At 37.9% G+C, this 24,772-nt stretch overlaps 2 protein-coding genes across 2 annotated transcripts; one reads left to right on the forward strand and one right to left on the reverse strand.

Moving 5' to 3' along the window:
- The first annotated feature begins 3,477 nt into the window (after positions 1 to 3,477).
- cd44a (CD44 molecule (IN blood group) a) lies at positions 3,478 to 7,221 on the forward strand. Its single transcript, XM_035909149.2, has 5 exons — positions 3,478 to 3,660; positions 4,907 to 5,707; positions 5,801 to 5,863; positions 5,953 to 6,031; positions 6,121 to 7,221. The coding sequence occupies exons 1-5, from the start codon at positions 3,588 to 3,590 to the stop codon at positions 6,296 to 6,298; spliced, it is 1,194 nt and encodes a 397-aa protein (XP_035765042.2). The 5' UTR covers positions 3,478 to 3,587; the 3' UTR covers positions 6,299 to 7,221.
- Positions 7,222 to 8,555: 1,334 nt separating this feature from the next.
- On the reverse strand, positions 8,556 to 23,053 carry slc1a2a (solute carrier family 1 member 2a). Its single transcript, XM_006793777.2, has 11 exons — positions 23,019 to 23,053; positions 20,148 to 20,287; positions 18,241 to 18,393; positions 16,163 to 16,413; positions 15,959 to 16,067; positions 15,226 to 15,352; positions 14,344 to 14,577; positions 13,457 to 13,651; positions 12,877 to 13,011; positions 10,319 to 10,529; positions 8,556 to 9,411 (listed from the first exon to the last, which is right to left on the reverse strand). The coding sequence occupies exons 2-11, from the start codon at positions 20,275 to 20,277 to the stop codon at positions 9,340 to 9,342; spliced, it is 1,617 nt and encodes a 538-aa protein (XP_006793840.1). The 5' UTR covers positions 20,278 to 20,287; positions 23,019 to 23,053; the 3' UTR covers positions 8,556 to 9,339.
- Between the last annotated feature and the right edge of the window lie 1,719 nt (positions 23,054 to 24,772).

Raw genomic sequence — 24,772 nt, forward strand, 5'->3', positions numbered from 1 at the left:
GACAAGATCTCAAACCATGACAGAGCTGAGAAGACATTCACTGTAGTACCTCATTCCTGACCTCCTTGATACATGTTGCAGATGATATGAGCCAACAATTTTTAATTTGGATTCATCACACCATGGCTTTTTGAAAGCACCCTTCCACTGAGGCCACTTTCTGATGAGGCTGCAGTGAACAGTACATGGATCAACTGAAGAACCAGTGAAAACATTGTTCTGTTTTCATTTCCCTAAGGACATGACTTTTGCATCTACTGTATAGAAATTGGTTTTAGACCTGACACTTTTTCTTTTGTCATATGCTTCTCTAGTTACCTCAATTTTTTAGAGACAGTTGTAGAGACTCATACTCTGACTATAATAGGCAATTTAAAATCTCCTTTCTGTCACGGCTAACAGATGGATCCAAGTGCAGACGAATACGGGAGGTTCAACGTTCCAGCGCTGACTACTCTGTGCCGCAGCGCTAAATAGGCCAGAGGGACGCTGTCTGATCAGCAACAGGCACACTTTTTGGTGCATAAATCAACTATCAAATCAAAGTCGACTGAAAAAAATAGGAAAAATATTATTTTTTGAAAGATTACTTGTAATAAAGTGAAGTTTAAAATTTGTTCTTTGCTAGGCTTTCTGTTATGTGTAGAAACAACAGTTGTTCATCCATTTAGTTGTGTAACTTTTTTATGCATGAATGATTCACAGATCAGTCTTAAGTGGCTTGAAAACAAAAATGGTAAAAGGACTGTACAGAAAATGACTGAAATAGTAATGTCCAAAGAAAAACTTTGAAGCCTGGAGAATTATTTCTCATGGTCATTTTAAACAGTATTTTTTATTTTGATGAGCATGTACACATAAGCAAAGTTTTTTTAATTTTACAAATCTTAAATTCACAAAGTCAATTTTTATTTATTAGGGTTTTTGTTTTGTTTTGTTTTTTAGAGCTCTTCTTCAGTTGATCATATTGAGCATTATTGTTCTTTGTTTCGCACCATGGTATGTTAAATCCAAACACAGCGTTGAAAGCTTGACTTAAAATAAAAGTCATGCAATCATGGTTTTAATGTAAAATACAATCAGTAGTTATGTATAAGCGTGTAGTCATGTCTATACAGTGGAATTAAGTGCAGAGTTATTTATGCATAAAAGTTTTAGAAACATCCAGTAAATATAGTTATTCCATTTCAGTTAAACAAAAATGCTTATGGAAATGAATTCAAGAGTTGCAGTGTGTAGGTCACTGGGTTTGAATGCCTTGGGATTTTGAAGAGGGGAACAATGGTATGAAACATGATAACAGTAAGGCAGAGGGAACAAAGAATGGTTGCTAATTGGTCTGAACAAACCCAGTGAATATGCCACTTGAAAAAAAGCCATGCTGTTTTGTAATTGTGCTACTGTTTGTCCATTCATGTATCCCCACCCCAATATTAAGGGCTCCTTTAATATTGTCTTAAGGATGATGAAACCCATAGTTGGCTTTCATAGGTGTGCTTTAATGTTTTCCATATTTTGCCATTACTTCAACTTCTCCAGAATCCTTGGGCAAGATGCTAACTCCAAGTTGCACTCAGATGAATGCATATTTGTGTGACAGAAAGCACTTACATAGAAAGAGCATAGAAAAAAGTGCTGGTGTGAGTGGCTGAATGAGGTAAAGTGCTTTGAGTGCTCTGATAGAGTAGAAAAGCGCTATATAAGAACCAGTCCATTTACCATAGCTATAATCTGAAAGCTCAAATACTCTTAAAAGCTCAACTGAACAATTTAATCGTGACTATAGTTCTATCAAACTATGTGAAAGACTAAGGCTTCCATGCATTGTACCTCATTGTCAAAGGAGCTTGCAAAGAAAAGCGTCTGGACTTCTTTAAGTTACTTGAAGACGTTTCACCTCTCATCCGAGAAGCTTCTTCAGTTCTAAGGTCAAATGGTGGAGAGTCCCAGATATACACCTAGTGGGAGTATCCCCCCACAGAGGGACAAAAGGACCCCCTGATCAGGGGGGACGCTTTTCTTTGCAAGCTCCTTTGATGACGATGACCTGGATGACTGAGAACCTTCACAGACATTGTACCTCATTATTATTGAATCACTTGCACCGTCTGGTTTGTGTTTTAGCCTGGTGATTCTTCCTACTGTGCATCGTAGCTAATAAATTGTGAAATTCCATTCTTAACAGTAACAGAAACAAGCCTCTACTGGGTGTGGAATACGAGTCTGGACAAGAGCTCACCCACACATGCTGAGTAATTCATGACGAATGTCACAACTTCACGAATGCGCCAGAACACCTGAGGCAATAGTCTTGCTGTGACGCATGCATCAATTTCCGTCAGATACCAGCATATCATAAGTGCTATTATACACAGCACACACTGCCTGCAGGAAGGTGATATTCAGCTGAGATTGTAACAAAAATCTTCCTAGTGAAGTCAAAAATTGGATATTAAAACTATGAAACCATGCCAACAATGTATTGCCTTGTTTTGTTAAAATGCCAGGCTTCTTCTGTGACATGGGAATGGAAGATAGGATGATAAGAAAGTACTGATAAAAGATGATGTGTTGTCTCATGCATCTGTAGAACTGCACATAATGTATCATTTGTCTAACTGAGTCTTGAGCAGTTTCCAAGCCTCTCTTCTGTCATCAACAGATTTTTCCATTTCTGTGAAGGCTTTTTTACATGGTACCCAGAGTTTCACCTGAGTTTCCCTATTATTCACCTGCTGGTTGGATTGCATTACATAACACCCGAGCAATCAGTAATGATCCCTTGTATGTTTTTCTTTTCTCTTGCATGTTTCTCGCCTGCATTACCCGACATGGAGAGATGTAATCTTACACTCATACACTCCTTTCAAACAAAGGCAACAATGGCTAGCTTTATTAGGCTTTTAACAGATTCAAATGTATCAGATTAAGTATCTTTCTTGTTAAAAAAAAATCCACATGTCATACTTAAATGTAGGTAAATGAGAAAAAAATTGCACCTACCCCTTCAGTGACAAGCTCAGGTCCTTGCAAATATTTTATGCAAACTGTATTTTTCCATTTCTTATATAATCTTAGTAGGTTTATAGATTAGGATACTGATACTGTTTGACATTTGGTGCATATGTTTGTGCAGCACTTTCTTTAAACATTTTCTGGCCCCTTTAAAACACCACTGAATCTAACAGAAGTCCTACACACTAAAACATGTTCTTGTTTTGCCTTCATGTGATACAGCCCTGCAATAAATGATAACCGAATCCCATCATGCAACACATTTGTTATAACTTTCACTAGGCAAGGAAAATCCTGAGCAGGAACTTTGCATTGATGTAATTCTGACATGAGTGCTGTGCCTGAGGGAGAAAAAAACCGTGAGAAAGTGGATGAGGAAGAAGGCGTGTCAAAAGGTGTGTCTGAGCTCTTGTGTGTTTCTGTGACGCTAGCTTTTGTGCTGATATGACCTGCTGCTGTATAAAAAGGCAAAGGCATGATTTATCTGGCTCAAAGTATCAGTTCACTGTGCAATATAGTTCCAGCTGGCTCATAGTTACTTTCAGTCCTTGATTTTAGCACCTTTCTCTATTATGAAGATGAGGAATCTTCTTTTGGGACTTCTTCTGGGACTTCTTGCTGCTGTTCATTCAACACCTGTTAATAGTAGGTGATATTTTTTTAAATAAGTATTGTAGTAAATTGTTTTTAGCAGAATTTTCAGCTTTTTTATTTCAATGTGGATTTGTCTTTGACAGTTAAACTGTAAAAACAACCACATCAAAGCTATTTATTAATTGATGATGAATGATGCTGTATAAAAAAGATTCCATCGCAAGATTTAGGAGCAAAGGGTTCTCTTTACCCCGTGAATCAGCACCCTCCTGCTACTACCTAAATTTCTCTTTATATTTGAAGTATGGCGCTTCCGTAACGAGTCACATTTCATTGTTAGTGCACAGGTCTCACTGGCAGAGCTCGATTACACACAGAAGTCTTTGTGAAATGTTCTGTTCCAGGAGGTGCATTAATGAATTTGTCTTGAAACCAAAGATCAGCGAAGAGCTGTTGCACATGTAATCTCATAGGGTGTTCCCTATGAGATTACATGTGTAACAGCTGAATGTGACTGGGCAGAAATGTAGAGTGGAGATGTGTGATTTGAGCTGAGCCGCTTTCTTTTATTCATCCTTCCTTTCTTTCTATATAAATGTAAACTATACATAGTTTCATTGGTTTACTTACACTATTCCATCAGTGTATAAGTGGCATTTAACAACATAAAGCATTTTAAATATGGGCTACAAGGTTAAGGGGGACCTTTGGTAGTAGAACTGCTAACAACTCAATTCATGCTCCAAGATACTGCTAATGTAAATTCTACTTGAAAAATACCAAGTAGTTGTAGATGTCAGGTAAATATAAGAATGAATTAACTTATAAAGTATCTTAAAAAAGAAATATTTGAGAAAAGAACCAATTAAATAAAAAGTTAAATGTTTTCTATTCACCAGCAATTATAATGGTTTACCAGAAGATATGAGACTTCCTTCCTTTGTGACACAAAATCCTAACAATGGCTTAATACTTTTTGAAAGACAGAAAGCAGTTATGTTGGCCCGGTTTATTTGGCGTGGTATTAAAACTGATGCTTTGATGGAGCTGTTTCTCTTTTGTTAACACACTAATACACGAATAGTCACCTAGGTTAATTATTACTGTCTCTCACCACACCTTATCAAAGCGGGTCACATAACAAGCTAACACAAGACTTTGGGCTGAAGCAACATAAGCTCTGTGTGGTCCTTTTGTGTTTAACAAAGCTTGGTAACTTTCCTCCCTTCTCATGTCAGAGCCAGTAGGTAAACACTTAAGATGATACATGGATTTTTTTCCTTTTTCTTTGTCCTAGCTGTGACCCAGAACCCTGCCAACCCTGATGCAGGCTTTCTCAAGGATGCCATGACGGAGGGGTTCATTGTTGGTCCATCGCCTACGCTTACAACTGAAACACCCAAAATAAGTGCCACAGTTCAAGCATCACAAACACCGGTTTACAACTCTGAAGATATGACCGAAGGAAGTGCTGCTGGAAAGATCAGTGACATCTTAACAACGTCCATCTCACCGCATGAAACCACAACGCTGAGTATTTCAAATGCTCAGACCTCTGGATTCATAGAGAGTGCCGTGAATGATGGCAGTGGTTTAGGAGAGACCAGTGACGAATCACCGATCGCCTTCACACTCGATACCACGACAACGAATGCCACAAATGCGCCGACTTCTAACTCCACAGAGAGTTACATGTTTGAGGGGAGTGCTGTCGAATCAACAATCCCCATCGCATTTGATACCACAACAACAACGCATGCTCCGACGTCGGACTTCACAGAGCATTACATGTTAAAGGGGAGAGGTTCAGGATATACCTCACCTTCCCTCTTTAGCCATACCACCACAACATCGGTGACAAGTGAAGACCAGTCAAGCAACACTTCAAACAACAACGTCCTCTCGCAAACTACTGATCCTGCTGTCTCTACCAGTGACGTCACAACAAACGTGGATTCTGGTTCAGGGTCTGAACTGGTTTCTAAAAGCACCACTATGACATCTGGCTCGAGTGTAGAAACTAGCACTGTATCATCAGAACTATCAAAACAAAATCGAAATTTTCTGCATCGGGAGAATAATCAGTACAATATTAAAGGTAAATATTGTGTAATTAACAAAAAGTACCTGTATGTTAAATTGTTATGGTGTATATGGAGGGGTTTACAATTCTATTTTTATGTGCAATTAGCACCACAGACACAGACGCAGATGACAAACACTGAACCGACACACAAAGGACACGTTACACCCGGTGAGTCAGACAAAAACCACACTTCTGCACAATTAATACACAAACAACACTCATTCCACCTTTATAACACACCTCTCCCATATGACCAGATTGGATCATCATCCTTGGCTTTATCGTTGGTGTTGCAGCACTTGTAATACTCTGTGTTGCCATCGCAACCAGACACAAGTAAGACTCATATGTCAGAAAAACGAACAACATATCTGAGTAGATCTTCTCAAAGCACAGAATTTTAATTAATGTTTTTTATGTTGCAGGTGGAATGGACCAAACCAGGCAAATCTGACAGTGGCTTCAAATAACCTCTCGAACCAGAAGAGGGAGCGAGAGATGGAGACTTTCCTGCCTAATGAGAAACCCAAGGAGAATGGACATTCAGGGGAGTACACTGTCATTCCCCTGGAAGATGTTCCAGAATATGGTCCCACATACTGAGATCCAGAAACAAACCTTCAGAAAAACAGAACCATGAGACTGTGTTTCAAGCACAATAATTTAAAAGAGGAACAAAATTGTCCAAACTGCCGAGCAAAAGGGGATTTGTGGACTCTCACACCCCTGATTCTTGTCTGAATGACAACAATATGTCTTTTCTTTTTTTTCCCACTGACTTTGAAAAACTTTGATGACACCTTTAGTTGCAGTAAATTTTGATTAGTCTATTTATTGCATTATTAAGTTTTTTTTCTTTCTTTTTAAATTTTTAAATTATGTGTTGGTCAGGTAAAGTGTGGTAATGTCATTTATTTCAAATGGAGCTAAACTCTCTACAGTGTTTTTTTTTTCAGTTTTTCTTTGTAATTCATGTGGTTTCCTTTTTTCCAACTGGCCTTTTCTTTTTTTCTTTTTTTTTGTTAAAAGTGTCATTTGTTACAAAGTTATTGTTTCTGTAATAATCTTATTGAAGACTGTGTTGTGGACTGTAACTTATATTAAGCTGCTCTGTTGTTTTTGTTGTAGAATCTTGGAGTACTGAATGGTACTCAGCTCACTGAGTCTAGTTCCTCTTGAGAGCCTGCACAGCACTTCAGCAGTGGTAACATGCACTTACTGAACATTCATATGCTGTACTGCATCCTGCCTCCTATGAGGAATAATCACAATGGTAGCTCATCAATAAACATTTATTTGCTTCCAATAATCTTTACACACACATGCATTAAAACATTTATACACTTTCGGTCCATTTTTCAGACGAATATTTTTGCTCCTGTGATGTGATCGTGAAGCACAAATCCCTTCACTCTTACTTCCATTTAGCCAGTCAGAGCTTAGCATGATGATGAATGTCAGACACAAAAAAATATTTAATGCATTCTCAGACAGATATGTGTACAGAATCCCAAACAAAGATACAAAATAGGAGTTTAATCATCTAAAGATGGTACAAGTCTTACATCTTTATAGAAAACACTTGCTATGGTAGGCCAGTTGACTAATAACATATCATCAACTAAAACAATGACCAATAATAAATTAAAGAAATGGAGAAGCATAAAGAGAATCAGTGACAAATGAATGGCTTACTGCAGTCTTTGCCTTTAGAGATACCCTATATGGCATTACCCATATTCTCACATACTGAAAAACAAGCTTGCTCAGAACCCTTAAGCAACCAAATATGCAGTGGGTCAATAAAAATTTGTACCCACACTGACAAATAGTGGACTTTTCCCCCAGAAAACAATTTGCAATCTTTCTTAAAAACAAACACATGTAATGGATTCCTTGTTAATGAATAACCCTAAGGTCACAACCTATTGAGATAACTAATGGCCCATTAAATAAATAAATTAGCATTGTTCTAGCATAACTGCAAAGTTGTATATCATTATGGTCATTATATAAATTTTTTACATAGCAAAAACCATTATGATGACAAAAATATCAAGTCTATACATTTGATTTGTACACTTTTTACCTAAAGAGAGTATATACACAAAGTGCAAGCAGGCACTTTTATTTATATATACATATATATATATATATATATTTATATAAGCTTCTGCTTATATGAAAAAGAAATGAATAATCTAGTTTCATCTAGTTTTGAACACCAGAGTGAAACTCACAAACATGTACATACTGAGCCAACATCCAATGACCTTGTTGTTACAGCGTCAGATTTATGCGAGTGCTGGAGGCAGAATTTAGCGTGCACTTGCCAAACAGACGTGACCATAGCTAATTAACTCTAGGTGTAATTACAAGCTTGTTATTTCTATCTAAATCTGTTTTGTAGATGCTACAAAACCTTGTGAAGAAGGCCCAGCCATCCTCACTCACAAAACTTCTGTTACTCTTTTCTATTCTAGCGCGACAATCCATACTAGCTTTCATCCATGCTTCAGTGATCATGATCATACTAACTGCACTCTGCAGGTGACATCATCAAGGCAAGGTTGTCATATAGTAAAGAAATAAACGGTTTGAAATAAAACACTGGACAATGCACTGGTCTGTTGAGAGTTTGAGAGACATCCCCACTTCTTCTCATTAAACCTCCAGTTTTTTGTTCCTTTTCTTTTCGTTAATCTCCCCCACTCTCTGTCAGAAACACACTCGTACACACATGATTTCTAGGACACAGCAGACTTTTGATTATTAACAGAAACTCAGTTATCCATACATTAAGGACATACATACAAAAAAACAAAGAAACAAACATATGGATAAATAACTGGGAGGACACCCTTTATGTAATCTATTTGAGCTTTACTCTCAGCAACACATTATGTACTTTGTGTTGCTACATTTAGAGGCCACACTCTGTGCTTTTAAATCCTAATCTTCACTTATCAGCTCTGACCTTGTGTGTGACATCAGGGAATAATCCTGAGCTGAACAGTCAAAGGTTTAACTGCCATGACCTTTCTTTGCAATTCAACAACAAGACACTCTGCTTTGGTTTCTTTTCTTTTCTTTGCCATAAGCTTACAGATTGTGAAACCGCTGATGGTATCAACAATTCAGCAATAAAATCTGTCAGATTCTGATGCCTTTTATATCACATGCTCCTCGTATATAAGTTAAGCAGCAAGGGCATCAGTCACACACCCTCCTTTAAGCTACAAAGAAAATGGTTTGGTACAAAAGAAACATGACATGTTGCACAGAGTAGAAGAATTTGTTTGCGTTGACAGGACAGGTAGCTTGCAGCAGCACCAAGTAAGGCCCTGAGTGTTGTCAACTGAATGTTGTCTCTACAAGTGCATGGAAGTTTATTACAGTTTGTGCAGAAGTTATACAAGATCTGATCTAGGGTGAAGATTTGATCCATTCAGTTACCCAGATGAATAAAGGAATTTTCAAAATCTGTCCGACTCCTGTTAACCTCCCCTTAATGCTTTCTTTTCTTATCTTTTATGTCTTCTTCTTAATATGATTGCTTTTTGTCGTTGCTTGTATTTTTGCAGTTGTGTCGGCAGAAAGTAAAAGTAATACTCATGTAAGGTGCAGCGGCATCTGAATCTGCTTTACCCGCATTTCCATGGGTCTTCCTCAACAAGAGAGAATTCTGCAGTGTTGCCATTTTTGCCCATGGTGACCTGTAAGCAATTATCAAGAACAACTAACTGTTGTGACCAAGGCACTGTTACCGACAGACTGTCAGTGGTTGGGAGCAGAGAAACCATTGCTTCATTACATGTTGGCCATTGACCTTGGGGCTGAGTTTAGTTAGTCCCCGACAGACAAAAACACATTGTCATGCAGCGATAGTCAAGTACATTAAGTCATTTTTTCAGAGTTGGCCATGTATTTAATGGATTCTCTCCCCAACCAAATTACAATAATGATATTCATCACTATACAGGCAATGAACGTGAATAATTTTTTTTTTCTGTCGTTTGTTTAGAAATCTAGCTACAGTATAGACAGGAGGCATGAAATAGGCATTTCTTAAATGAATGCATCACTTTGGATGATTGATGATGATATGGAAAAAACAGCAGTCTTTATGTATACCACTGGCTAAAATCACTTTAAAAATATGGTTAAAAGTTTAAAAACTAATAATTTGGTCAGGGCTACCATAAATACATGTCCAATTAAGTAAGCAAATGAAATAAAACAGAAAAAAAATGCCACATGTACGAGACAATGAATTAGATTAGTGTTGAGCCTTTAAAATAAACTGATTCAGTTTTTATAAACAATAAGAACAATGTATGATGTAGAAGTGAACAAATTTTGATAAACCTGGTATCACAAAAACTGCTTTTTCATATGATCAACAGGTGAATAAATAAATATAAAAAAAATATTTATTTAGCTTTTCACCACTTTAAAGACGACATTTTTCAGTCAAGAATGACTTGTACTATTCACACAGACACCAATACGCCAACATAGGAAGCCACAGAGAAAAGAGTAACAGACAAAAAGAAAGACAAACACACAGCTGGGAAGGATGCGCTACATACAGGTCTCTATGTCCGTTAACGTGAAATGTACCTTGCAGTCGTCTATCATCACTGAGTTGTGGTGAGCGTACACATTCTGGTTGGTGTTATTTTCAAAGAACGATTGTGTCTTTGCCATCTCAAAGTCGTCCATCCGGACCTGCTGGGCGTCAAAGGTGTCAAGCTCGTCTTTGGAAAGGTGGTACACGATGCCTGCTCCATAGGAGTCCCCAACCACATTAACAGAGGTACGGAAACGATCCCTACATGTTAAAAAAAACAAAAAGAAAAAAGCACTAGATGAATAAAAACACCATCCGCACATCCATCCATCCATCAACTGTCTACTGCTTATTTGGGGCCAGGTTGTGGGGACATCAATCTAAGCAGTGACACTTATATCTCCCTCTCCCCAGCTACCTCCTTCAGTTCATCTGGGGGAACACCGAGGCATTTACAGGCCTGGGTCTACCCTGGTGGCTCCCTCGGAACTCCTCACCCAGGAGATGCCCAGGAGGTATCCTTGTCAGCTCAAATCACCTCAGCTGGCTCATTCTCGAGGAGTAGCAGCTCTACTTCGAGCCCCTCCTGAATGACTGAACCAGCCAGCCTTCATAGAAAGCTCATTTCCTTACTTGTATTTGTGATCTCAGTTTATTGTGACAACCCAGAGCTTGTGACCACAGGTGACAGTTGAGACGTAGAGCAAATGATAAATCAATAGTTTTGCTTTTATGCTCAGCTCTCGCTTCACAACAATGGACTGTTACAGCAGCACCAATTAGTCTGTCAATTTTCTGCTCCTCTCTCCCACCACTTGTGAACAATACTCCAAGATTCTTAAAATACTCCATTCCTTACATGAAATCACTTTATTTTGCTTTTAGGGAGTTTTAAATGATGATTCTTTTTATCAAGGGAAAAAAAACCTAAACCTAATTTGGCCTGTATTAAAACACAACAATTTCCCTTGTTAAATCATGAATTAAATGTGATTAACCACATTTTTGGTAAAGCAGGGTTCAGTTTCACTAGTCAAACCGAGGCCTCATTCCTGCCACTCCTGATAAATCAAGAAAGCTCATAAATAAAAGCCATGATATAAAGAAGCAACTTAGAAACAAAGTCACTGACGCCTATCAAGAGTTCCAAAGCCATGTCTAAGGCTTTGGGACTTCAGTAAACCACAGTCAGAGTCATCCACAAACGGAGGAGACTTGGAACAGTGCTGAAGCTTCCCAGGAGTGGCGGGCTGACCATAGTTACCATAGTTATAGAGGTCATAAAAGAACCCAGAGCAACAGCTATATGACTAGAGTCTTCATATGCCTCAGTTAAGGACATAGTTCAAGATGCAACAGTGAGAAAAAGGCAAAAATGCCATACATGGGAGAGTTCCAAGGCGAAAAACGCCTGCTGACCAAAGACAACATAAAAATCATCTTGATGAAGACTTCAGAGAAAATATTCTGTGGACTGATGAGATGAAAGTCTTTGGAAGCTTTGGATCCCATTGCATCTGATATAAAACTAACTCAGCATTTCATAAAGAGAACATCATACCAACAGTTAAACATGGTGGAGGTGGTAGTTTGATGGCCTGGGGCAGCTTTGTTGCTTCAGGACCTGGGCATCATGTCATAACTGAACCATGAATTCTGCTGTCTACCAGAAAAAAAAAACAGGAGGAGAACCTATGGTCCATCAGCTCATGCCCTGAAGCTCAAGCTACCTTGAGCAGCACCTCTGAATAGCTAAAAAAAAGAAGAGAGAAAACAACCTCTGAATGCAAAATGAAGGCTCTGGAGTGGCCCAGTCAAAGTCTGGACTCTTTAGATGCATTTAGATGCTTTGAAATGATCTTAAACAGGCTGTTTAATACTATAGCTGAATTAAAATAATTCTTCAGAGAAGAGAGAGCCAAAATTCCTCCAAGGCAATGTGAAAGACTCTTGCTGTCAAGGGTGGCAAAGCCAGTTATTAGGTTTAGGTAGGTAGGTAGATTTGGATAGCTTTTTTCTTCTTAATAAATGAAAGATCATTTTAAAACGACACTTTTACTCCAGTTATCTTTGTTTAAATTTGTTAAAGATTTGAAATGCTGAAGTGTGACAAATCCCCCCAAAACAAACAAACAAAAAGATATAAGGGAAGGGGAAAATACTTTTTCATGGAGCAAATGTGTAGGTGCTAGAACCTTTGACATTTACTGTGGTTTACTGTGGTTGTGTTTCTTGAAACAATACAAATATTTCACTGTGTGACTCAATTAAATGGTTTTTCATTAAAAAACTTAAAACCATAACAACCACAGTCATAACAGTGATTACACATGTTAGAGGCCAGTAAAACAAGCACTCTACTCTTTTAATATTAGCAAAAATGTGTACATACAAATTAAATGATTACTTTAGCATATATGCTCAGGAAATTTACAAAAAAAAGATTACTTATTTCACTACACATGATAATATATAGCGGGAAGGATTTGTCCTTATTATTGTAACATCTAAAACTGCTTACATAAAATTTAAAATGTAAGAACATTGAATGGTATTAGAATATGTCTGCATGCTTTTGTCATGTTAGCAGTGTTGATGTGGCGCTCACAGAAGCCAGTCGACAGCAACCAGGAGGCTGATGTCCTGAGTGGGCAGCCCTACTGCTGTTAGGATCAGAAGCATGGTCACAAGTCCAGCACTCGGGATACTAGCTGCTCCAACACTGGCCAAGGTAGCTGTCATGCTAAATAGGAGAAATTTTCAAGTGTAAGGTTTTAATACACACACATCCTTACTATCTGTACACAGCTAACACCATATACTATCTCTACACAGGTTTTATGATGACAAAAGTATTTTGATAACTAAGTATTGAAACTGGGAACTGTAAGAGTGTACACTGTCTAAGTAAATTTAAACCACAACCTTATTCTACACAATGACTTTGCCTGTAAAGTGCAAGGGGATAATGCAACAAAAGAAATAATGTGTTTTAGTAAGTTTGGACACCAGGTCCATAGGACAAGCTTTTACAAGTCTGTGGACTGTGGTTTGTTCTCCCCTGTCTCCCCAGTTTGGGTTGAGAAATGGTGACTGTGTAGGCTACAGCATGACTGACATTGCTTTTATACTAATCAAAGAACAGAGGGACTCCTTGTGTCCTATGGATAGGAGGACTGTAGGCTTACCTTACGGTAACAATCTGGCCCCAGTCGAGGGTGATGCCATTCATCTGAGCGATGAAGATGGCAGCAACAGCCTCATAAAGTGCTGTGCCATCCATATTGATTGTAGCTCCTACCGGGAGGACAAAGCGTGTCACTCTCTTGTCGATGCCCAGGTTTTCCTCTAAGCATCTGAACGTAACAGGCAAGGTACCAGCGCTGTGGCAAATAAAACAAGAAGAAGCTTGTTAATATGACAGTCATGAACGCCATGGAATGAGATTCAGCTTGCAAACTGTGCACCCAATTTGGGACTAAAAACGTGCAGGAATAAAGAACTCTGCAACAAATTATAGACTTTCTGTTGAGAATTAATTTGCCTGAATCACTCTTTATATTGCATTAATTTTTAAATTTAATTGCACCATTATTTGATTCATATAAGGGCTTTCAGGCGTTTTACTTTTGAAAACAATCAAAAACTTTAACTTGTTTGAATTCATTTTTAAGACAGAATATCATAGAAATAACCACAGCTGTGACTCCAAACTTGCTTGGCTTCTTTCTTCCAAGGTTGTGGAATGGTGAGCTGGAAGGAACTGGGAAAAAGCTGAGCTCACCTCTGTAGAGGGAAGAGTGTATCTGGTGCCATTAATAAAACATGGAGATATTCCATGTGGAAGCAAAGTGAGAAAGTGTTGCTAGCAAGCTAATTCCATAGTTATCACTCCAAAAAAATGGTTGATTATTTAGCATCTGTGATGGAGTATTTATAAAAGTATTTATAAAAGCATATATCACATTGAAAAACAAAGCCTGATTTCTAGACAGGGATACTGTGGTCCTCTGAGAGTCAGAGAGTCTGAATTCTACAAACTTTCAACACAAACAGATGCAAAACTCCCTCATACCTGGACGCTGTTCCGAGCGCCGTGACCCAAGCCTGGAATATTCCCATGAAGAACTTGTAGGGGTCTTCTTTTACTATTATAAAATATATCAGTGGAAGAAAAATTCCTCCATGGATGATAAGGCCCACTATCACAGTAACCATGTACATTCCCAGTTGTCTTGCGACCACCTCCAAGTCAGCAATAGAGATGATTTTTCCACAGATGAGGCAAGCAATACCAACAGGGGAATACCTGAAGACAGAGTGTATTTTGGTTATAAATATGTCAGGCACAGGAAAATATAGTATATAGTATTCAGCTTATAAATATAAATATATATATATATATATATATATATATATATATATATATATATATATATATATTTATATATATATATATATATATATATATATATATATAAATATCTAAGTATATATATATATATATATATATATATATATATATATACATATATAAGAGAATAAATTGTTAGGAATAGGAAACACAGTTTTGCTTTGATTTAGCAGCATGTTGTTATTCAAGTGGTTTCATAGTGTACAAGGCTCCCGTATTTACTCGAGAGTCTCTTTTCAAGCTTTAATGTTCCCCACAATAGAAGCTTTAGGCCAATCACTGGGCTTTTCAATCCAGATAATGAAAGTATTAAAGAGCAAAAATACTTATTATGGAAACCAACGCAACCTGTTGAAATGCATTAGGAATATCCCTTCAGGGAGTGGTGTTTTAGTGTTAGGGGCTTAAAATGGAGTGGGGTGAACTGCAGGTGGGGGGCATCTACTTTCAAGTTCTGATAGCTTTTTTTCTGCCTTTTAAAAATTGGGGCCTGCAGCTGTTTTAACCTTGTGTGGAACAGTGCTTGTGATGAACTGAACTTACCACATAATTGCACCAACGAGCCTCATAACAATCTCATTGAGTACGTTGAAAAACTCCAACATTAGCTTGGCCTTTTCGCCCATTTTCCCCATAATAACTCCAAAAGCAACAAAGAATCCAATTAAACCTGTAAGACACGGAATATGATAATTTAGTATAAATTAATAGAAAGTTAATCATTTTACTTGCTCGGAGGAAGAATTATTCAGACATATTACTAGACAGCAAAGCAACATTCTGCTATGTACAATACCTAATTTTAAAATATATAAAGTACATTTGTATGTATTGTAGACTAAATCTAAATTGACAGGCAACCAATCATTCATTTTAAGTACTGTACAGAAAGAAAGGCTGTCCTAGGTGTTGGGAATGTTCAAAATACCAAACTAGAGCATTTAGTTATAGCACTAATGAAATGAAATGCAAACTAAATACAAATTAAAGTGTTTAAAGAAAATTCAGCCAATGTAAAGTTATAAGACTGTCCTAAGTTGGTAATAATGTTAATAAACATGAGCACAATGGAGAGGTAGACACCCTACATCAGGCGCCCCTGGTGAGGAGCTCAAAAATCTGTGTTTGCAGACACTGATGCCAATCAATGCCTTTGTGTTATCTGAATGTTTCCCTTTGATGATGGAACTTTTTTTTAAAAAACAGAACTTTTGTTTTTCATCAGTAACCCTGCTAAGTGATTCCATTTATGCACTGGGCGTGCTTTCAAACCTACCCAGGACATTCATCCCACTCTTGAACTGAAGTGACCTTTTGACTGTGAACTGCGGAGGTGCTCTGGTCCTGTTAGTGGGTACTGGTACTTTGGTGGTTACTGTCTGGATCTGGACAGCAAGCAAAGAAAACAAGAATCAGTTGGAGGAACTGACATGTGAATCACATTTATGCGGTGGATGAAGACCATCTGTGAAACCCCTACCTGCTGGAAACAGGCCTGCACTAAGTTCTCTGGGAAAAGATTTCGGATGAGATCAAATAAAGCATCCACACTGGACACCTCATCGTTCTTCTTTCCCTGTCCAAGATTGGCCCTAAGCTTGGGGTTCCCGGGATGGATGGCCAGCACCAGGACTACTCCTAGGACAGCCGCAATCACCGTTGTCGACATATAGTACACCATGGCCCTGGTGCCTAGTCGCCCACTGGATTTGGCATCCAAACCAGCTAGTCCTGTTGGCAAAGTATGTTTTACAGGATATAATAATATTTACTCAGAATGACAATAATGAATCAAAATAGGCGCTAAGATGTCATTAAATTAATCTGTTTAAATTAATTGGCTACTGTAACCAAATTGCTAAAGTCCTTCCAATAAGAGCAGCATGTGGCATGTGAGCTCTAAAGTCCACTTTCAGCTACATTAGGATAACATACAGATGGGAAATAAATCAAGTGATTTATAAATATTAAGTATGAAGTCCAGCAAGGAGTTATGTCACAGAGTGCCATTAGAACAGCTCAGCTGCACTGTGACAGTCTCAAACTCTGAACTGAAACTGAACTTGCCAATGATTGATGTTTATATGAGTGCAGTAAAGAGTGCCATCTAGCTTGACATGTTTTCATCATAAGATAAAGGTGAGGACTAAGTAATTTTTTACTGATGGATGCGACTGTGGTGGCAAAATCAGGAGGAGTGAATATAGGAATAAAGGGTTAATGTTCTTACTGTAAAACTGCCATTTAAGTATGAGCAAACGTACAGTGCTTAACAAATTTATTAAACCAAGTATCATAAAACGAAGAAATCACAAATATTTCAGACATCTGTAAAAAACACATTTAAAACGTAATAATTATATTACTATTTGTTAGGCAAACAACAAACTGAATTCATGTTTTTCGACCCGAATTTGAGCCAAACTTCTCTGAGAAGTCTGACATTATCAAGCATAACGTTCAACCAATAAAAGTTTGCTTTTTAGGAATGGAAGTAAATAAATGCATCTTGATATAAAAAAAATAATCATAATAATCATGTGCTTTACTATTTTCTGTATGTTTACTAAAACACTAACATCATTGATAACAAACAAATTATTTGATTTTATAATTAAAAATATAATTTGGATTTAAGAGCATGCGCACACTGGTGGATTAACCATTATAGAAACATAAAAACTCATTTGCTTTATTGGTATTGCTAGTTTAAAGCAGCTGTGGCCATAATTAATTATTAATTATTAATAATTATTAATTAATAAAAGCACCGTATCAGTCTGAGAGAACACATTTTGCAACTAAAACTCACATAACTGCTGTAAATAATGATGGGGTGTACAAAAGCAGACATTGTGCCACAGAACTGAATTTTTTAACTAGATACTGATACAGCATCAGTTTGCTAGTATTATTTGCTAATATATTGGTCAGCAATATTTAGTTTTCTTAAAAGTAATTCTATACATAATATCTCATGTTGTAACCTCGGATATTTTTGAAATGAATAAATATAAAGCTATAACACAACTATAAGGCATAAAAAGGTCAAACACAATCCTATATTACAGTCATTCTCAGTTTGTTAAAAAAACACCTGGCTCACAGGGAACTTACTGTAACTATGTCTATATGCTTCACACCAATGCAACTTTCAGCTCTATTTTTTTCTTTGCACAGTAACAGACTGCGGCTCATGCATTCACTAAAAATAGATCCCAGTGTAGAAAAACAGTAACACCTGTGTACTTGTTCAGTATGAAATAAACAAAATCTGTTCTGTGGCTCTTTTTCCTCCCACTGCTCCCCCCCCCCCCCCCCCCCCCCCTTTCTTCTTCTTCTCCTTCTTCTTTTTTTTTTTTTGCCAAAATGTAAAAAAAGCAATTTTAAGATCATTTTTTCCCCAGTTTACCAGGAAAAAAAATACACCCACTCTCACATCTCTGCTGGTGCGACTCAACTCCAAGGTAACAAGTAGCACCGTTTGACCTCATTTCACGACAGTTGTCAGCAAATTCAGCAGAACATCGTATGTTCGAGTTACTGTGCCTCACCCACCTGTGACCAGACTGGAAACAACAAGAGGCAAAATAAGCATCTTCAGCATCCTCATTAGGATCTCTCCAGGAAAAGCAATGATCAGTATAACATCAGGAGGGAGAGGTGATATGTGCCGCAGAAGCATTCCGGCGATGGAACCCAGAAACACACCTGAGACAACAAATAAAAAAGAAACAAATCAAACACAGAGCCAGTCATTTGTTTAACATCACCTGTCCTCCCATAGTCACTGTGTCATAGTATTACTTGTAGAAAGGTGATAAAGTGTGACAAAGTGTGAAAAATCAGACTTAATAAGGTTGCTTATATTTCACCTTACAGCAGCTAATAAAGTAATGACACCAAAAATGTTATCACCTTGACTTCAGTCTAAATATTTTTCCAATTATCGTACATCTGTAAAAAGTTTGCAGGGGAAAAAAAAGGATGACATAAAAGTTACTGAAGCTTGTAAACGTTTCTTCTTATACACTGAAATTACATTTCAAAGTTGGTTCCTACTTTAGCGTTTTGCACAGCAGTCTAAATGCAATACAACCTAGGCTGTCATGGCTGCCTGCTAGTTTAACATCAAGAAAGAAGCTGTGAACATTTATGCATTTTAATGGCACTCAGGAGCACACAGTGAGAGCACTGATAGAGCAAGAATTAAAAAAGGGGAAAAAAGTATTGGCTGCTTTTTTTTACATTGAGTGGAGGAGATTTTTTTCCCTCTTTTTCCCCAAAGGTGATTTTCTTTTAGAAATGCAGTAAAGGTCAACTGCAGCTGCTTCACTGGTCGGAGCCAGGTGTTGCCATTCTCCCCTGACTGCGTAACCTCGGGGCACACGATGAGAAACACCTGCCTCTTATCTGCTCTAACAACTGATCAGATGTGGGATCAACAACAGGAGGTTCCATTGAATAGAATTGTATTTATTTATTTAATAGGAAAGGTATTGATTTGTTTAGTTGGATTTTGTACTAAGAAGGTCAATAGACTCTGTGTACTTTAATGGGGACTTCTGCTAATCAGAAAATATCTGTGAATGACGTTAACATGGCACCGAGCTTGAGCCGTCTATTGTTTGTTTAGTTGTTTGTCAATATTTTCTTTTTGTCTAAAATTTCCTTTACAGATAGTTCTCAAAAAGTGCACAGTACAGTCTACAATAGTTCCATTTACACAACACAAAGCTTTTGCAGCATGAGGAGAACAGTGATGGCTATGACAGTCGAAATATCCTATAGCTTCTTTTTTTTTTTTTAATATTCTTCCATCACGCACCAAAACATTGGTCTCATAAGAAAAATGGAAGGAAGAAGTTCCTTCTGCACTCCCTGGGCAGCGTTTGGCAGTTGACACACAGTGATGGATTGGTATGTCGACATACCTTGCATGATGATCCAGATAAATCTAAGTTTGTGTAAATACCATCATGACGATTAAACTACCTATATATATTTTAATAAGTTCCCTGTCATAGAAGAGCCCAATAAAACAGACTGGAAAAATCAAAACGATCTGATAACATTTTATTAACCTGGCATCATACCTTACAGGATGTGAGGCTTTATTTGCTTTATTTATTTATTTATTTATTTATTTATAGGGTCACTTCACAGGCTATAACAACTGCTGGAAACTCAATCTTCATTGCAGATTTTTATCTTTGCCCTCCTGCTGGCAACACCTGCTCTTTTCCATCTGCACTTGGAAACCTGCCGTTCATCTAGAACACAATTTCTCTCACTCTGTTTTAAAATCACCCATGAAGCATGTATCCAATAGGGACAGTTACAGTGTTTTTTCACATCTGTAAGCTAAAGGTCTTGGACAGCCTAAAACTGCACAGTGTAAATGTAACCATGAATAAAAGCGTATTGTGGAGGAATTAATGTAAATAAAGGGACTTTTAACTTACCAAGGATGGTGAGAGTGAGAACCATGTTCTTCATAATCTTATCACAGAGGGTTCCACATGGATTCTCAGGTGGGTCGACCCCTGGTCCCAGATGGCTCTCATCCATCCTGACCTCAACTTGCTTCTGCATTTTGTTGGCACTGGAACAGGTAAAGAAGGAAGATGTTATAATAATAATTGAGAGCCATCACGACATCTCCGCCACACTACTATGTTTTTAGTGTAAAGCAGAACAAATGCTTAGTAAACAAAACTGCATTGATTTGTAGCTAAGAGAACACATAATCAACGTTTAGATTGCACTCAGATAAATTGTAATTATAGCTGAAATGCAAGAACACTCAAGTGCGATGTCCGCACGTGTTAATGCAATCTCACATACTGAAAACATATAAAAACAGTAGTGTGTGAATAGATGAGAAGGCACGTAATGTCCTTGGGCTCTTTAGTTGAAAGCCACTTAAAGATAATGCTGTTGTCACTGTACTAGCAACTACTGCTAATGCAGTAACTGTCAGCACAGATGACGATGGGCTCTATGAAACTCACTGTCCCCCCACAACCAGTAGCTCCTCATTGCAAATGATTGACACCATAGAGGGGGCTCATGCCCATCTACTGTATACACTCAAGTTTCAACAGTCAGAGGAAGTTGCAGTTAGAAGAAGTAACATGAATAAAACCCAGTGGGTTGCAGGCTCAAAATCTGCGAGGAAATAAGGAAGAAATTGTGCTTGTAATTGATATTACACTTCTGGACAAAAGCACTGGGTCACCGACACACTACACCCACAGGAGTTGCTCAGTCATGGAAACGCATACCAGAAAGCACCCGATGCACGGTTTTTGTGCTGATGCTAATACCATAGGAGGTTTTATGAGTCTGCAGTTAATGAGTCACCAGAGCTGTGGCGACTTCACTGTCCACTATGCAACTCAGCACTCTGTGTGTTCTCCTGCTTTGCAATTAGACCACTCACAGTTAACAGAGAGTATCTAGCAGGGAAGAAATTTCACAAACTGACTGGTTGCAATGGTAGCATCCGCTTATGGTACCTCACTCAAATTCAGTGAGCTCTTTAAAATGACTCATTCTTTTACAAAATTTGTAAGGGCAGACAGCATGGCAAGAGGGTTGGTTTCATCAAATGGTAGCAAGGGGACTGAAAACACCTGAATTCAAGGACTAAGCCCAAGGGTGACCCAGTATTTCTGTCCATAGAGAGTATGCTGAAATACTATCTGATAAGAGAACAGATGGCTGGATCGACTGATGCTTCTATGCTTCTGACATGTTTCTTGGTTCGGCTCTGCTGGTCAGTCTCTTGTCTCCAGGAGCTTTTCTATGTGGAGTGTGAATGTTCTCCCTGTGGCTGTATGGGAATATTCTAGTTTCCTGTCACAGTTGGAAGACATGCATGCTGAGTTAACTGGTGATTCTAATCTGGGTAAAATACTACCTCGATATTTAAACAGAGAGCAATGCTCTGTATATATATGAGTAACTTGGCTTGAGGTTTAAAGGTGTTTGAGTGGTCAGCAAGTCTAGAAAAGAGCAAGTGGCTAGCTAAGTGCTGGAGTTTTCTGCAGCTATTGTATAAAAACACAAAATGTATATATTTGCTTCACTGATTCATTTTTAGTTTTGAGGATATTTTCTTGGACATGGTGCTTTGTGTTAATTTCAGATAATGAGCTCATCCATCTGACTATGTACTTCTTTATTTTACTACCTTTTGATGCCTCTGAAGCAACAAGTATCTCAGGTTTGTTGTGGTCTGGAGTAAAGCCTCTTTGACTTAAAGATCAACTCTCAGCTGTACAGCCTTTAAATCCTGTAGAGCACAGACGTACACAGTTATGCAACAGCGCGTGCCCGTGTCATTTGGGCAACCATGACCTTGATGACACGAACAACTGGAATGATGTTTTAAAACAATAAACTCTAGAAAAATCCCTTTTCACCTACTAGTTAAAGTATTTTAAATATCCTGCAGATGAAAATTCACGTGTAACAGGAAAGACAAAGGTTCAGTAATGTGTCATATATGTATATCTGCTAAATCAATAGCATATTTGATGATTCATTATTTTAAAAAAAAACCCTTCTGTCTGAGACATGTAAGTGGGCAGGGAACATGCAAGGTAAGGACAGAACAACTGCCAAGTCAATCATGCCTGTCTGATACACTGTGCTCTGGCATTAATGACACGTAAGCCTTTTAAAGAGGATAAATTTAGCACTTCAGGCATTCAAGTGATTGAGTTATGCAACAGACAAGGGCTTCCCAGGAAAAGTCAAAGTGTCACCACTACCTACCTAAAACTGTTATGCATGCATGTGAATGCTAACTTAATTTAAAGCTTGGTATTCAAAGCGAATTTCTTCTTTTCTGCAGAAGGAAAAAATCAAAAGCACTGGACAAATAACTGGATGTGAAAAATGTGTAAGCAGGGTTGGACAGTGACCTCACAAGTGAAAGGTCTTCTGGAAAGTGCAGGCTAGGCTAATAATTTTATGCTTTTAGCATTGAAAGAAACACACCCCTTCACTGTGAGGTTGATTCAGAGCGAACTGAAGAATAGAACAGCAACAATGAAAAACGACGTTATCTACTAAAACATCACCAAGGACAGCAGGACTACTGTAGCTGTACAACAGACAAAAGATTGTCCTTATAGCTTTTGTTTCTTAAATGCACTTACTGTATAATGCATCAAGCCCATGCATAAAGTTGCATGATCCTTTGGAAAGTTTCACAAAAACTGCTAAAAAACATATGAAAAAGTATTTTGAAGGCACACCGTTCACTGCCGTTACTCATCTCATGAACTACCACCACATCACTACATCCTGCGAATCGTGCTTACCAGTTGGTTTGTATGCTGCTTGAAGTTGGAATTGTACTTGTAGAGAGGCACTACACAACTACTGACTTCAGTGAAAAAATTAACAAAATCATGGCTCATGCATTGGTAAATCCTCCAATCAAAGCCTCGCCAAAAGACTTTTTTCTCCCTTTACACAAAAGCACCTTCAGTGCTTAAAATTCTGCAAATGACTTCCTCTTTAGCAATTGATGTACATCCACAATCAGATGCCTGTTCATTCAGCTGCAGGAAGGTGCATAAAGGTAAAGTGACTAACCTGGAGGTCTGACAGAAGCCTCCCAGACAGGAGGGGTGGAGTCACCTTGCTAAGATTAGCCAGAGAGTGGAAATCCTCGTCGCCATCTTTATTTTGTCCCTTCTATTTTTGCATTTTTTTTTGTTTTTGTTTACTTTGTATTTGAGACAGAAAGGTTGCATGTATAAGTCCTTAGGGCAATGCAAATATGCAAAGTCTATTCGAGAGTATATAATTAATACTTTCACATTCAAGGGCTGCACAAATGCCATTCTGTACAACCCCTTTTACTCATAATGACAGTACTGTAGATGTCATCATTCAAAGCCTGCTTTTCATGGCTGACACCTTTCATAATAGGAGTACTTCACAAGCTCTATTAACCAGTTTTTTAAATGTAAATGTACAATTTTGTGGAGATTAGGTAAAATCATAAGCATGAACGTTTTACATAAGCAGTGCTGCTACCGTCTTTCCCCCTTGAAATTTTCAGCTTCATATGGCTCATGCTGCTATGTATTTATATCAGGTGCTGCATTTAATAATGGCTAATCAAATGTGGCCCGCTTATTAGTACTGCCTTATGGCTCGTTGCAAACTGATTTATTTGTAACATGATTTCGCTTGAATGTTAATCGCATGCTTCATTAGTACATTTGTTCAATAAATTGAAGGGTTTATGTCACATTCTCAATTAATATTAAGCAAGAAGTTTAGAGTAAACAAAAACTTCAAAATTAGTCAGCAAAAAAGCTTGAAGGAGAAGTCATTTAGCAGAATAAAGCTGGTTTATTAGAGCATAACGGAAAAACTGATTGCAGCTTTCGTGTCATTTTCATTTTGGAATATTTAATCAGACACAAATTAACACTCGTGTTTGAGTACGATTTTGTGTCTCTCGTCAATTTTAAAGGCAGTTTTAGCATGTAGGGAGCGTCTGTCGGAGTCACAGCTTAAAAACAACAAGACTGAGATGATTTTAGGACTTTGTTGAAGGAAAAAGTAAATCAAAGTAAATTAAACCCTATATATGTCTGTTATAATCCAATAACATAACACTGAATGTTTCTATAATTCTACCGTGTTTAAATCAAGCAAACTTAGCATAGCAACACCAGCAGCGGGTTATGCGTTTATTTGAGGTATCTGCAGAAGCTCGTGTGTTAAACACAGCTTCGACATTGATTGGCCCCAGTCTGATTGTTCTCTTGCTGAAAGTTCTTTTGGTCCAACAGGGTGACATGGACATGTTACATGCACTCATTGGTAGCAGGACTCCAGCATTTGTTTTAACAAATTAAAAAGAAACATAGAACAAAAGTGCTGGAGTGATTGACTTTAGGTGGAAAAGATGATTACAGAGATGTGCATGATATCAGAGGAGCATTTTAACAACTTTGATAGTCGTCACACTGGCGAGAATCAAAGGAGATTTTTATTCAAAGGCTACATAGCCGTTCTAAGAAGTTGGCCTATTTTCCGCGCAGTTTGCAGAGTT

Source organism: Neolamprologus brichardi, chromosome 1, assembly GCF_056152115.1.
Source record: "Neolamprologus brichardi isolate AB-2024 chromosome 1, ASM5615211v1, whole genome shotgun sequence".
NCBI lineage: Eukaryota > Metazoa > Chordata > Actinopteri > Cichliformes > Cichlidae > Neolamprologus > Neolamprologus brichardi.